We start from the raw sequence: 14880 nt of genomic DNA on the forward strand, positions 1-14880 counted from the left end.
TCTTTCTTTTTACAGTTTATGTGCAGTGGTTGTATGAATTTTCGATCTGAGTCTTTTTTCCCCCCGTAGACCCCAAAAAATCCAGGGACAACTGGACACCATTAATTCTGAGCCCAGGAGGGAATTATTTTATAAAGATATAGAAAGTATTTGGGTTGTAAATGTTTCAATATTTTATAGGCTGCCCAACCATCCTCCAGGAGAGCCTTATTAAAGGGGCAGTGTTGTATTTTGAGGCAGGCTTGAATATGCAAAGATCCTAAAGGCAGAGTTTAGCCTACATTTGGTCTTATTCTTTATGTTATAAAATATAGTAATGCATTTTAAGTGGTTCATTGCATCATGCAGTGATGTGAAAATGGTGTTACTTGAGCTTTAGGACAAGTTTTTTTTTTTTTTTATCTGTCATTGTCTGAAAGAAAGCCCTGCCTCACCCACACCAAAGTAAGGCCCCGAAACACTCCCAATCCAAGTTAAGTCCCTACCTAACCCAACTCACCCTCACTCACTCATTCACTCCCACCCAACCCTTATCATGACTACTTTAAAGTTAGTGCCCTTCCCTAACCTTCCTCAAGGTAAAGGCTATCCTTAGTACCTCCCTAGGAACCTGACCAAGGTTTATCCTTAGTACCTCCCTAGGAACCTGACCATGGTTTATCTAGTACCTCCCTAGGATCCTGACCATGGTTTATCTAGTACCTCCCTAGGATCCTGACCATGGTTTATCTAGTACCTCCCTACGAACCTGACCATGGTTTATCTAGTACCTCCCTAGGATCCTGACCATGGTTTATCTAGTACCTCCCTAGGATCCTGACCAAGGTTTATCTAGTACCTCCCTAGGATCCTGACCATGGTTTATCTAGTACCTCCCTAGGATCCTGACCAAGGTTTATCTAGTACCTCCCTAGGATCCTGACCATGGTTTATCTAGTACCTCCCTAGGATCCTGACCATGGTTTATCTAGTACCTCCCTAGGAACCTGACCATGGTTTATCTAGTACCTCCCTAGGAACCTGACCATGGTTTATCTAGTACCTCCCTAGGATCCTGACCAAGGTTTATCTAGTACCTCCCTAGGAACCTGACCATGGTATAAGTCACAGGGACCCCTGAATACCAGATAGAAACATATTCCAATGGAGATACTGTGAACCGCTGTGATGACGTTCAGACAGGTTTACTGGGGAAAAGACAAAAACGTTCTAACATGTGAGCTGTAGCTTGGAGGCCTTTCAGGATTGGCAAAACCGGATTAGATTGTGGTTAACCTTTTTCCTCAAGTAAATGGAAAGAAATATAAGAGTTCTCTATTTTTTTCCCCAATTAAAACAAATATATATTTTATTGTCACAGAATGCTTATGGCATTTGGAAAGCCTACAATACTAATAGAAGCTAAAATAACTGCAGGGAGATTTTGAAGTGTCTGGAGAGTTTATCATTGGATTAATGTACCTTAGCTGTAGTCCTAGATGCACTATAAAACATGTATAGTAAGTAGTAATATCTCCTCCTTTCTCTTTTTATCCCTCCCTCTCTCTTCCTTCTCTCTCCCTCCCTCCCTGCTTCCTTCCTTCTCTCTCCCTCCCTGCTTCCTTCTCTCACTCCCTGCTTCCTTCTCTCTCTCCCTGCTTCCTTCTCTCTCCCTCCTTCCTTCTCTCTCTCTCTCCCTCCTTCCTTCTCTCTCTCTCTCCCTCCTTCCTTCTCTCTCTCTCTCCCTCCTTCCTTCTCTCTCTCTCTCCCTCCTTCCTTCTCTCTCTCTCTCTCTCCCTCCTTCTCTCTCTCTCTCCCTCCTTCCTTCTCTCTCTCTCTCTCTCCCTCCTTCCTTCTCTCTCTCTCTCTCTCCCTCCTTCCTTCTCTCTCTCTCTCTCTCTCTCCCTCCTTCCTTCTCTCTCTCTCTCTCTCTCTCCCTCCTTCCTTCTCTCTCTCTCTCTCTCTCCCTCCTTCCCTCTCTCTCTCTCTCTCTCTCCCTCCTTCCCTCTCTCTCTCTCTCTCTCTCTCCCTCCTTCCCTCTCTCTCTCTCTCCCTCCTTCCCTCTCTCTCTCTCTCTCTCTCTCCCTCCTTCCTTCTCTCTCTCTCTCTCTCTCCCTCCTTCCCTCTCTCTCTCTCTCTCTCCCTCCTTCCTTCTCTCTCTCTCTCTCTCTCCCTCCTTCTCTCTCTCTCTCTGTCGCCCTCCCTCCTCCTCCCTCTCTGTCTCTCTCTCTCTCCCTCCTTCCCTCTCTCTCTCTCTCTCTCTCCCTCCTTCCCTCTCTCTCTCTCTCTCTCTCCCTCCTTCCTTCTCTCTCTCTCTCTCTCCCTCCTTCCTTCTCTCTCTCTCTCTCTCTCCCTCCTTCCTTCTCTCTCTCTCTCTCTCTCCCTCCTTCCTTCTCTCTCTCTCTCTCCCTCCTTCCTTCTCTCTCTCTCTCCCTCCTTCCTTCTCTCTCTCTCTCCCTCCTTCCTTCTCTCTCTCTCTCCCTCCTTCCTTCTCTCTCTCTCTCTCTCCCTCCTTCTCTCTCTCTCTCCCTCCTTCCTTCTCTCTCTCTCCCTCCTTCCTTCTCTCTCTCTCTCCCTCCTTCCTTCTCTCTCTCTCTCTCCCTCCTTCCTTCTCTCTCTCTCTCTCTCTCTCCCTCCTTCCTTCTCTCTCTCTCTCTCTCTCCCTCCTTCCTTCTCTCTCTCTCTCTCTCTCCCTCCTTCCCTCTCTCTCTCTCTCTCTCCCTCCTTCCTTCTCTCTCTCTCTCTCTCTCCCTCCTTCCCTCTCTCTCTCTCTCTCTCCCTCCTTCCCTCTCTCTCTCTCTCTCCCTCCTTCCCTCTCTCTCTCTCTCTCTCTCCCTCCTTCCCTCTCTCTCTCTCTCTCTCCCTCCTTCCCTCTCTCTCTCTCTCTCTCCCTCCTTCCTTCTCTCTCTCTCTCTCTCTCCCTCCTTCCTTCTCTCTCTCTCTCTCTCTCCCTCCTTCCCTCTCTCTCTCTCTCTCTCTCTCCCTCCTTCCTTCTCTCTCTCTCTCTCTCTCCCTCCTTCCTTCTCTCTCTCTCTCTCTCTCCCTCCTTCCCTCTCTCTCTCTCTCTCTCTCTCCCTCCTTCCCTCTCTCTCTCTCTCTCTCTCCCTCCTTCCCTCTCTCTCTCTCTCTCTCCCTCCTTCCCTCTCTCTCTCTCTCTCTCTCCCTCCTTCCTTCTCTCTCTCTCTCTCTCTCCCTCCTTCCTTCTCTCTCCTTCTCCCTCTCTCCTCCAGGCAGTGAAGCAGGTAGTTTGGCACGGTAAGGGTGACTACCTGGCCAGCGTCATGCCTGACAACGGCAACAACATGCAGGTGCTCATCCACCAGGTGAGCAAGCGGCGGACGCAGAACCCCTTCCGCAAGAACAAGGGCCTGGTGCAGTGCGTCTCCTTCCACCCGCTGCGGCCCTACTTCTTCGTGGCCACGCAGCGCTACGTGCGCATCTACAACCTCATCAAGCAAGAGCTGACCAAGAAGCTGATGACCAACTGCAAGTGGATCTCCAGCATGGCCATTCACCCAGGAGGTTAGTGCCTCGCCAGAGGTCACAGGTCCCCCTCAGAGAATAATTCTGTTGTACTGTAAAGGGTGTGGAGAGAAGGTGAAATGCACTTTCAATAAAGTTTGATTTGAAGTTCATTCTCAAGGGATTCAAAGTGTTAATATGATCGATAGAGAAGTCTGAGATGAGTGAAATATCTGGACCACTGTCATATTGGATCAAATTGTTTAAATATGTTTTGATCTACGGCTACTTAGAGAATCCAGGATATTGAGTTGTTCTGACCCATATCTAAATTTCCCTCCTTAATCTTCCTGGTCAGGTGATAACCTGATCTGTGGCAGCTATGACTGCAGACTGGCCTGGTTTGATCTGGACCTCTCCACCAAACCCTACAAGATGCTGCGGTGAGTGAACACCATCCATTCACTTATTCATTTGGAATTATTGACAATGAATCATATTTTGTGACCATGGTTTTTTTTAAAGGATGGTTGTTCGTAAGATCTGTGTTCTAGTGGTTCTGAAGGTTTTTTTGTCTGTTTTGTCCCAGGCACCACAAGAAGGCTTTGAGGGGCGTGGCCTATCACACACACTACCCCCTATTCGCCTCTGGTGCTGATGATGGCAGTGTGATCATCTGTCACGGCATGGTCTACAAGTAAGTCATCACACCTACTGTACAATACAATATTACCTCTTCTCTCTCTTTAATCTTCCTCATTTCTCTCTTCTGTCTGTCTCTCAAGTCTCTCTCTCTCTCAATGTCTCTGAAGCCATTTTTGGCTGTCCTCCATCACATATCCACAACCATAGAGCCAGTTAGGTCATAAACATCTATTTTAGTAAGGGTAATGAAGCGTGTACCGTAAGGGCAACATCTCTCCATACAACCCCTTCATCAGTCTCTCTCTAATTAGATCTCTTTATATTACAACCAAAGATGGAATGTTATTTTTGGCCCGTTTTCAACTCGCCTAAATGTCGATGCCTATTGTACAGACTATTTCCTGTATTGTACCTTTTTATTTAGACAGTATAACCCTCAACGGCATTTGAATGAAGAAAGTCACTTTAGAATATTGTCTGTGTTCCATATTCTGCAGTGTTCTGATGTCATAACTCATCTCTCTATCCATCTATCTTTCTCTCGTTATCTCTCCCTCTTCCCCTACCTCTCTCTTTCTCTCACAGTGACCTGCTCCAGAACCCTCTCATTGTTCCAGTCAAGGTACTAAAGGGTCACCAGATCACCCACGACCTGGGGGTCCTAGACGTGACCTTCCACCCCACCCAGCCCTGGGTGTTCTCCTCAGGGGCCGATGCCACCATCCGCCTCTTCACCTAAACCATCTCTACTGTCACCTTGGTTACGTCAAATTACTCCATATTCCCTATATAGTGACAAAAGCTGTGCACTATATAGGAAATAGGGATACCTCCGGTTACATCTCAAATGGCACCCTATTCCCTAGACGGTGCACTACTTTTGAGCAGGGCCACTATGTGGGTGGAGCACTATGTAGGGAACATGGTTTGACTTGAGCCAGAGACCACATTGAAGTACCTGACCGCAGCTTGTTTTAACCTGCAGCTTCACCTGAAAACAAATGACCAACAGAGGCTGATTTTGAGATATGTGTGTATTTAAGATGCTTCCTAGACTCCTCCCCTGTCCTCTGATGGCTATCCCTGAGGGAAGAATCAATCAAGTGCCTGATATCATGCATATTATCCTCATGTTTAGTAGCCATGTTAGTATTTGTCCAAGCTAAGAGAACACCGAACACCAACCACACAGCCATAATCTCTCTCTCGCTAAGTGAAACTGAGACCGTTAAAAACAAGTCAAATCTGGACTGGGCAGGAAAGCCCATTTCTGTCTCTGTAGCTGTTCTGTACAGCTGCCTCATAGCAGCGCATAAGAGTGGAACCACTAATGCTTGGATACTTCAGACATCCCCTGTGACAAAAAATACTGTATATCCAGAGAAGGAACTTGCCAATAGAAACAACTATGGAGAACAAAGCTGTTGTGGGCCCCCAGAAGGCCCCTGTTCTATAAGTATATGTGTAAATCTCTGCGTGTACGCAATGGATGTCCAGTTGAGGTTCCCGAGGACTACTGTCAATGACATCAGACTAGTGTTACGATATATAAGCCTTTTTTAACCTCTTTTGAATTGTAAAACCTTCTGACTGCTTTTCACGACAACTTTGTCTGTCTGCTACAAGTATTTCTTTATAATTAAAACTGGTGTTCCCTGAGGTGTCTGAAGTGTGTTTTGTTTGAGTCTCGCTCTTCATTCTCTTTTGCATCGCCTGGTCAGGGAGGGTGAACTCAACCTCTGAAATAAATGCAACCAGGGATGTGGGTTTTCCTGCTCATCTCAGCCCCAGACGAGAGCCATCACAAAGTGGTGGATTATAGATCAGTCTCTGTCAGGGCTGTGCTGTGCTACACTGCACACCTGTGTTTCTATCACACTCACACACAGCGCTCTTATCAGAGCCTTTGCCTGAAATTACACCCTATTCCCTATGTAGTGCACTACTTTTGGCCAGGGCCCGTAGGTCTCTGAAGCACTACTTTTGGCCAGGGCCCGTAGGTCTCTGAAGCACTACTTTTGGCCAGGGCCCGTAGGTCTCTGAAGCACTACTTTTGGCCAGGGCCCGTAGGTCTCTGAAGCACTACTTTTGGCCAGGGCCCGTAGGTCTCTGAAGCACTACTTTTGGCCAGGGCCCGTAGGTCTCTGAAGCACTACTTTTGGCCAGGGCCCGTAGGTCTCTGAAGCACTACTTTTGGCCATGGCCCGTAGGTCTCTGAAGCACTACTTTTGGCCAGCGCTCTTAGGTCTTTGAAGCAATACTTTTGGCCATGGCCCGTAGGTCTCTGAAGCACTACTTTTGGCCAGGGCCCGTAGGTCTCTGAAGCACTACTTTTGGCCATGGCCCGTAGGTCTCTGAAGCACTACTTTTGGCCATGGCCCGTAGGTCTCTGAAGCATTACTTTTGGCCATGGCCCGTAGGTCTCTGAAGCATTACTTTTGGCCATGGCCCGTAGGTCTTTGAAGCACTACTTTTGGCCATGGCCCGTAGGTCTCTGAAGCACTACTTTTGGCCATGGCCCATAGGTCTCTGAAGCACTACTTTTGGCAAGGGCCCGTAGGTCTCTGAAGCACTACTTTTGGCCAGCGCTCTTAGGTCTTTGAAGCAATACTTTTGGCCATGGCCCGTAGGTCTCTGAAGCACTACTTTTGGCCAGGGCCCGTAGGTCTCTGAAGCACTACTTTTTGGCCATGGCCCGTAGGTCTCTGAAGCACTACTTTTGGCCATGGCCCGTAGGTCTCTGAAGCACTACTTTTGGCCAGGGCCCGTAGGTCTCTGAAGCACTACTTTTGGCCAGGGCCCGTAGGTCTCTGAAGCACTACTTTTGGCCAGGGCCCGTAGGTCTCTGAAGCACTACTTTTGGCCAGGGCCCGTAGGTCTCTGAAGCACTACTTTTGACAAATGGCCCGTAGGTCTCTGGTCAAAAATGTTGCACTATATAGGGAATAGGGTGCCATTTGGGTCTCTCCAGTGGATACAGTGTACTGCACTGCTGTCTGAGCTGGTTAAACATTCATGGCTTCACTGTATATGGTCACAAAAGGTTTCTGGCTCAGAGACAGTCAATGTTTTAGCTATGGTCTGACTCTGAAAGCATTGTGAATTAAATGTGATTTGAGAAATGTTGATGTTGTCTTCAAAGCAATGCTATATCCGATGTTCTAGATTACAATACGAACGATGACGAGCGCGACCGTGAGGGAACAGAAGGATACAGTACAGCTGGGTGATATGCATGTTCTAGATAATGTCTGTGTATGTTATAGCCTAGGCCCTAGATATTTGTACCTCAGCTGTTGGCGTCATCTCAACTGTTGGAAGTGTTATGTTGTGTATCACAATGTATGGCCATGAATCAAATGCCAGGTCATTTATAAACTGTCTAGCATTTCTAGCCGTCAACCCTACATTTCCTCTTACACCTAATCAGTTGGTTTTTGGAATATCCTCTCTTCCTGGTTTGTGGGTTAGGTTTGCTCTCGTGGATTGATTTGGCCAATATTGTGCCAGGATTTGTATTGAAATCACTAACACTCATTGTAGTCATTGGCCAATATTATGCTAATATTCAAAGAGTTGATTGATCCGTATGGCTTTTAACACACTTGGCATGTTCACGATGGGGAGTAGGCTTTTAATGGGTTTGGGGAATACAATGCAATTGGTTCACTTCAAACCACTTGTCTACTGTAGCTCTGACAGATGGCAGTTTGTTTCTTCACTGTACACCATATATACATGTAGAATGACTCGGGTGGTCTTGAAATCAACTCTCAATAGGGTCCAAATGGAAATAAATAAAAGCCAACTACTTTAAACCACAAAATTGTTTGACAGGACAAAAAAAAGGTTGTTTTTCTAGTGTTAGTTTAGATGAAGTTTCTCCATTCCCTTTGTCCTGGAAAGCATGCTAGAGCTAAAGAGATGGAAAACTTTAGCTGTTGCCACGAAAGCCCATTCAGAGGGCAGTGACATTAGTTTCCCCTGAAGCTTCTTGTTGCTGACGGGGAACAAAAAATTAGAAGATACATTTATGGAGCAGTCCTAGTAAGTATGGAAGTGCTTTGATATTGCACACATGCATGAGATTGGTGAACAACTCCAATGCCTCAAAGTATATTTCAGTCTCTCCCCCACCATTTAATCTGTTTCCACTCTTGAATTTCTGCTTTCAAAAAAAGCAAAGCAGGAAAATGTTGGCCTTGGTTCGCTTTACCACATTTATCAATTAACACTGGCAGTAGCCTGGGAAACCATTATATTGATTGCAGCTGCCCCTGTTTTGAAGTACTGTTGTTCCCAGATCTCCCAAGCTGTACTGGGACAGAGGAAATGGACATGCAAAAAAATAAAATAATTATCAACGCAAAGGGATTGGTCCCATACATGGCATAAGAAAACCTGAGGGTTTCACAAGGCCATGTGGGCTCAGTCAGAGCATGTTATTAGCTAATGGGTAGGGCCTCAGTGGCGCAGCGGTCTAAGGCACTGTAGGCGGCGCACAATTAGCCCAGCTTCGTCCAGGTTAGGGGAGGGTTTGACCGGCCAGGATTTCCTTATCCCATCGCGCTCTAGCGACTCCTTGTGGCGGGCAGGGGGCCTGCAAGCTGACTCGGTCGCCAGCTAGACGGTGTTCCCTCCAACACATTGGTGCGGCTGGCTTCCAGGTTAAGCGAGCAGTGTGTCAAGAAGCAGTGAGGCTTGGCAGGGTCGTGTTTTGGAGGATGCTTGGCTCTCGACCTTTGCCTCTCCCGAGTCTGTAGGGAGTTGCTGCGATGGGACAAGACTGTAACTACCAATTGGATACATTGAAGTTGGGGAGGAAAATGTACTAATAATTTGCTGATCGGTTGCCAGGAGAGACAGGTGAAACTCTGGAAGAACATCAGAGCAGGCAGGGCCTCAAGACTGAGACTGGGTTCGGCTCCTCGACCTGTTCTACATCAAAACTGAAAATAGCACGAGACAAACCTCTCTGTCTGAAACTCTTGAGATGACGTCATAAAGTCTTAAGAGTTGTTGACCTTTTAATGACTTCCTGCTCTGTTCCTCTGACTCGCCACTGCCACACCACCGTTACACTCACACATACTCTGAGCAGGGGCCCCACTGCCACAGAGCTTTGAACCTAGCCCTGCCTGCATGGGTGCCCCACCAAGAGCCTCCATTGTAAATGTGTTGTCATGGCCCATTATTATGTGTGTATGTTTTGGGTTGTATGTGGGCTGCTATGTAAGATAAATGCCCCTGTGTGTCTCTGTAGTTCTGTCATTACAGTTCTACTCCGTTTCTGTGCAAGACTTTAGACAGTGGCACTGAAGCAGTCTGAAAAGCACAGGCTCTTTGGAGAGGCCTTGGATGTCTGTTACTGTGTGTCTCACCCACAACACTGCGCTGTGTGTGTGTGTGTGTGTGTGTGTGTGTGTGTGTGTGTGTGTGTGTGTGTGTGTGTGTGTGTGTGTGTGTGTGTGTGTGTACCTGCGGTTTTCCTGTCAGTGAAACCCAATAACACTCCCATTGCATCACTCTGAATAGTTTTAAAATAAATTGCTGCAGTTCTGGCAGACGGCGAGTGTTTCCATCGCTTTTTCTTGCCTTCTCTTTCTCCTTTTCTGTTTTTTCACCCTAAGGGAGCGTGATCAAAACAAACAGCAAATATGTGGTCGGTGTAGAGAAACTGGGCTTGGGGAAGGTCACATTCCAGGATAAGTGGAAAAAATTTGAGCCCCATTCTCTCCTGCCTGTGTTCTGAGGCTCCTTGAGATCTCGCTTCCACAAAGTTAATTTGGGAACCTAGTAGCTCTGTTGGTTTCCCCAATGGGCTCTCTGGGTTTTCTGTGATTGTCAGCAGCTTTGGACGAGGCTGCCCGTGTGGGTATTCCACTGCTGGCTACCATTCAGACTAACTACGGAACACTGGTGGTGTGTTATTACAGTGTCATAATGAGCTAGTTTTGGAATTCACGTCTTCACTACGAAGTGGTTTACACTGAACAGGCAAGATTTGTACAGTCTGTGTAATGATGTTGAACAATGTGGTGATTTGTAGTTATTGGGGTGTTTTTAGTGGCTTCGTCCTCTCTCTCTGAGGTAGCCAGTGACGATGAGGGATGCACGTACGTGACAGGAAGAGAAATATGAGCTAAAGATGCAGAAACGAGAGAGAGAATGCAAAAAGGGGGTTGAAATCCAGATCTTTAAGAGCCTTTGCTATTCAAACATTGAGTCACTCCGAACGGTAGCAGCCAAACAAATTACTGACATTATGAGTGCACATTAATATTTTCCTCGCATTTGATGTTTGTGGCCCTGTTTTTTCCTTTGTTGTTTTTTACTTAATCAAGACCACCGCTAAGAGATGAGGTTTTCCTTTTGGAATCTCTAGGATTGGAACTATGAGCCACTTTTGTTTTTGAATGGTTTTTGGTGAGCCTCACATTTCTTCCTCTCTGAGTTTATTTTTAACTCAGAGAGTTGCGATGACATACACCACACTCAGCTAGCCCTATTGGTACAATATGTACGAACAATACAGGGTCCTGCAGAGTCCTTTAATTACAGCACCCACTCACCTCAATAAAATAAGTCTTTAGCTACTATACCAGCGACTAAGTTTTGTTAACTTAGACGGGCACATTTGATCACAGATTCTGCCCCAAAATCGACCTCATCTATCATGTGTCCCTGGACCAGGAATAGACTCCCTCATAAACAAAGCTCTCATAGAGGGATGGGACGCACACACACGCGCACACACACACACACACACACAGGTTGATCTGGTCTTTCCCAGAGGCTTGGTGACACAATAGTCAACACAGACAGACAGACAGTGAGAGGCACACAGAGCTCTGAGGCTCAGGCCAGCGTACTGTAGGCCAGGCCAAGGCGTTCTCTTTCACAGATCTTCAATCTTGTTTCGTCTGTCTGTGCTTTCCCTCGCTGACAATGGAGCCCTTCTTCCACTTTGAAGACTTTGGCAGATGTAGCGTGAAAAACATTCCTGTGCTATTTTCTTTCTCTCTCCTTAGGGCGGGAGGGGTTACTAAAAAACATGCGAGGAACCAAAGCCCCCACAGGCAGTTGAAACGGGGTATCTTTCATCGAAAGAGAGAGAGCGGACAGATTTGATACTCCTTGACCCCAATTTGCGGCACCTGCAAAATCCAAACTTTTGAGAGTTTACAGTCTTTAATTGGAGGGAAAACAGCACTGTGAACTCTTGGCAGTCAGCTTAATTTAGATCTGTTATAAATTACCCCTAAATAGGGCTAACCTTTTTTTTGTGCTCTGCCTGCCTGCACATGTCCTTACTACAGCCCAGGCCCGATGACATCATGGTGCTCCAGCCGTGCAGACGGTGGTGGAAGTAAACCACAGTGAAATTCAGTTGCCTGAGCTCATCTAAAGAAAAGTAAAAGGCCACTCTCTGGTTACTTTAAGCACCACATTTGATATGGAGGAAGGGCAGGTCAGGCCCAAGCTGATGCAGCAGTCTCCTTCCCTCCGCGTGCCAGTAACGAGGGCTGGCGGCACCCAGCAGCAGTCTCCTGCCCTCCGCGTGCCAGTAACGAGGGCTGGCGGCACCCAGCAGCAGTCTCCTGCCCTCCGCGTGCCAGTAACGAGGGCTGGCGGCACCCAGCAGCAGTCTCCTGCCCTCCGCGTGCCAGTAACGAGGGCTGGCGGCACCCAGCAGCAGTCTCCTTCCCTCCGCGTGCCAGTAACGAGGGCTGGCGGCACCCAGCAGCAGTCTCCTTCCCTCCGCGTGCCAGTAACGAGGGCTGGCGGCACCCAGCAGCAGTCTCCTTCCCTCCGCGTGCCAGTAACGAGGGCTGGCGGCCCCCAGCAGCAGTCTTTTATTATCTGGACACAGAGGACTTCTTCCAGGGGGGAGTGCAGCCGAGGTGTCGTGAACAGAAAGAGAGAGAAGGAGGAAGGCAGCTTGGGAGACATTCACACCTACACTGGCATCCGTCAGGCTGGTTTCGTGTGTGTGTGTGTGTGTGTGTGTGTGTGTGTGTGTGTGTGTGTGTGTGTGTGTGTGTGTGTGTGTGTGTGTGTGTGTGTGTGTGTGTGTAACTCAACAGGGTTTCAGATCGCTTTTATGTGTTTCCTATATGGTAGCAAATCTGTTATTGTACTGTAGGCCTATACTGTACCATATGTACTGTATCAAAAGTGTATTTTGTCAATTTAAAAAAAGATGGAACCACACTTTAACTTTCATTTTTACAATATCAAATTGTCTCCCCCCCCTTACCCAAAATATGGAACTGTCACTGGTTCCTTTCTATGGTGTTGTTTTGAAACCATGATTGTATTTATCTCATACCAGTGAAATTATATAACTTTGAGGAATAACCTGATTGTCACAGATTGATAATACATGTGGAGTAGCTAGTCAAATTAAACAAGGTAGAGTACAGTTCACCTCTTCTAGGTCTTTCATCATATATTGAAGGCAGGAACAGGGAGGGCTGTTACAGTCTGGGTTGTGGCTTTATGGGAGTATTAGGAGTTAGCTGGAGTATTAGCCAACCGACAACCATAAAAATACCTCGGTACCACTACTGGGCACGATCCCTCTATGACGGACGTGATTCTTCCGTAAATTGACATCGGCATCTCTCTCAAAACAGGATGTGGGTAACTAGGCTAGCTATAGCCCTCATGACTCCGGCAGATGACCAGTTTTCACCAGGCAGCTCTTATATGGCTCTGTGTGGAGCAGAAGCCTGCAGCCTGTTTGGGTCCCATTCATGTTGTCCCAGGCTGCGTCCTAATTCTCCACCCTTCACCCTTCTCTCCTCTCTTAGATGTCAAAGCATTGGACTAGTGTAATAATTGTCTGGAAGGGGTTTCAAATCCACGAGAAGAGCACAAGTGCACACGTTGGGAAGAAGAAGGGAAAATCAGGACGAAGCCCCAGATTACATCCCAAATGGCTCCCTATTCCCTATATAGTGCACTACTTTGGACCATTTGGGGCTGCCATTTCAAATCAAATCAAAAAAATTTAGTCACATGCGCCGAATACAACAATAAGTCACATGCGCCGAATTTCACCTTACAGTGAAATGCTTACTTACGAGCCCCAAACCGACAGTGCAGTTTAAAAAAAATCAGAATAAGAGATAAAAGTAACAAGTAATTAAAATAACAATATATACAGGGGGGTGCCGGTACAGAGTCATTGTGCGGGGGCACCGGTTATTGAGGTAGTATGTACATGTAGGTAGAGTTAATTAAAGTGACTATGCATAGATGACAACAGAGAGTGGTGGTGAGGGGGGAGGGGGGCAGTGCGAATAGTCTGGGTAGCCATTTGATTAGATGTTCAGGAGTCATATGGCTTGGGGGTAGAAGCTGTTTAGAAGCCTCTTGGACCTAGTCTTGGCGCTCCGGTACCGCTTGCCATGCGGTAGCAGAGAGAACAGTCTATGACTGGGGTGGCTGGAGTCTTTGACAATTTTCAGGGCCTTCCTCTGACACCGCCTGGTATAGAGGTCCTGGATGGCAGGAAGCTTGGCCCCAGTGATGTACTGGGCCGTTCGCACTACCCTCTGTAGTGCCTTGCGGTCGGAGGCCGAGCAGTTGCCATACCAGGCAGTGATGCAACCAGTCAGGATGCTCTCGATGTTGCAGCTGTAGAACCTTTTGAGGATCTGAGGACCCATGCCAAATCTTTTCAGTCTCCTGAGGGGGAATAGGTTTTGTCGTGCCTGCTTCACGACTGTCATGGTGTGCTTGGACCACGTTAGTTTGTTGGTGATGTGGACACCAAGGAACTTGAAGCTCTCAACCTGCTCCACTACAGCCCTGTCGATGAGAATGAACATTTTATATTCTTGACAAAAAGTGAATTGCTTTGCCAGTTTTACTCTAGTGCCTTGTTGGAAACAGGATGCATGTTTTAGAATATTTTTTATTCTGTACAGGCTTCCTTTTCACTCTGTCATTTAGGTTAGTATTGTGGAATAACTATGTTGTTGGTCCATCCTCAGTTTTCTCCTATAACAGCCATTAAACTGTAACTGTTTTAAAGTCACCATTGGCCTTATGGTGAAATCCCTGAGAAATGTCCTTCCTCTCTAGCAACTGAGATAAGCAGGACGCCTGTATCTTTGTAGTGACTGGGTGTATTGATACACCATCCAAAGTGTAATTAATAACTCCACCATGCTCAAAGGGATATTTAATGTCTGCTTTTTTCATTATATCTATCTACCAATAGGTGCCCTTCTTTGTGAGGCATTAGAAAACCTCCCTGGTCTTTGTGGTTGAATCTGTGTTTGAAATTCACTGCTCGACTGAGGGACCTTACAGATAATTGTTTGTGTGGGGTACAGAGATTAGGTAGTCATTCAAAAATCATGTTAAACACTATTATTGCACACGGAATGAGTCCATGCAATTTATTTTGTCACTTGTTATGCAAATGTTTACTCCTGAACGTATTTAGCTTGCCATAACAAAGGGGTTGAATACTTATTGACTTTTTTCATTTTTAATTAATAAAAAGAAAACATGTTTTAAAGCATAATTCCACTTTGACATTATGGGGTATTGTGTGTAGGCCAGTGACAAAAAATGTCAATTTAATCACACAACTGTAACACAACAAAATGTGCAAAAAAATAAATATATTATTTGATGACTGCCAAATATTTGACGAAGAACCAAAAACTACAACAGTTTAGTTGAATTAGTCAAGATATATGATCATAAGCACATGGTTTGGATGGCTCTTAGATATGAATCTTAATATAGCCTATAGTCTTGAATTAAATACAT

General features: G+C 46.5%; 1 protein-coding gene across 2 annotated transcripts in view; it reads left to right on the forward strand.

Annotated features, from left to right (window-relative positions):
* Window positions 1–5745, forward strand: part of LOC129820215 (ribosome biogenesis protein bop1-like) — an 87264-nt gene extending 81519 nt beyond the window's left edge. For both annotated transcript variants that reach the window (XM_055877223.1, XM_055877224.1), the window contains exons 13-16: window positions 3210–3501; window positions 3800–3884; window positions 4031–4138; window positions 4672–5745. In XM_055877223.1, the coding sequence (XP_055733198.1) occupies window positions 3210–3501; window positions 3800–3884; window positions 4031–4138; window positions 4672–4825 (639 nt within the window). In that variant the 3' untranslated portion in view covers window positions 4826–5745. The remainder of the gene's footprint in view (window positions 1–3209; window positions 3502–3799; window positions 3885–4030; window positions 4139–4671) is intronic.
* The last annotated feature ends 9135 nt before the right edge of the window (window positions 5746–14880 follow it).

The sequence above is a fragment of the Salvelinus fontinalis genome, chromosome 22 (genome assembly GCF_029448725.1).
Source record: "Salvelinus fontinalis isolate EN_2023a chromosome 22, ASM2944872v1, whole genome shotgun sequence".
Classification (NCBI taxonomy): Eukaryota; Metazoa; Chordata; class Actinopteri; order Salmoniformes; family Salmonidae; genus Salvelinus; species Salvelinus fontinalis.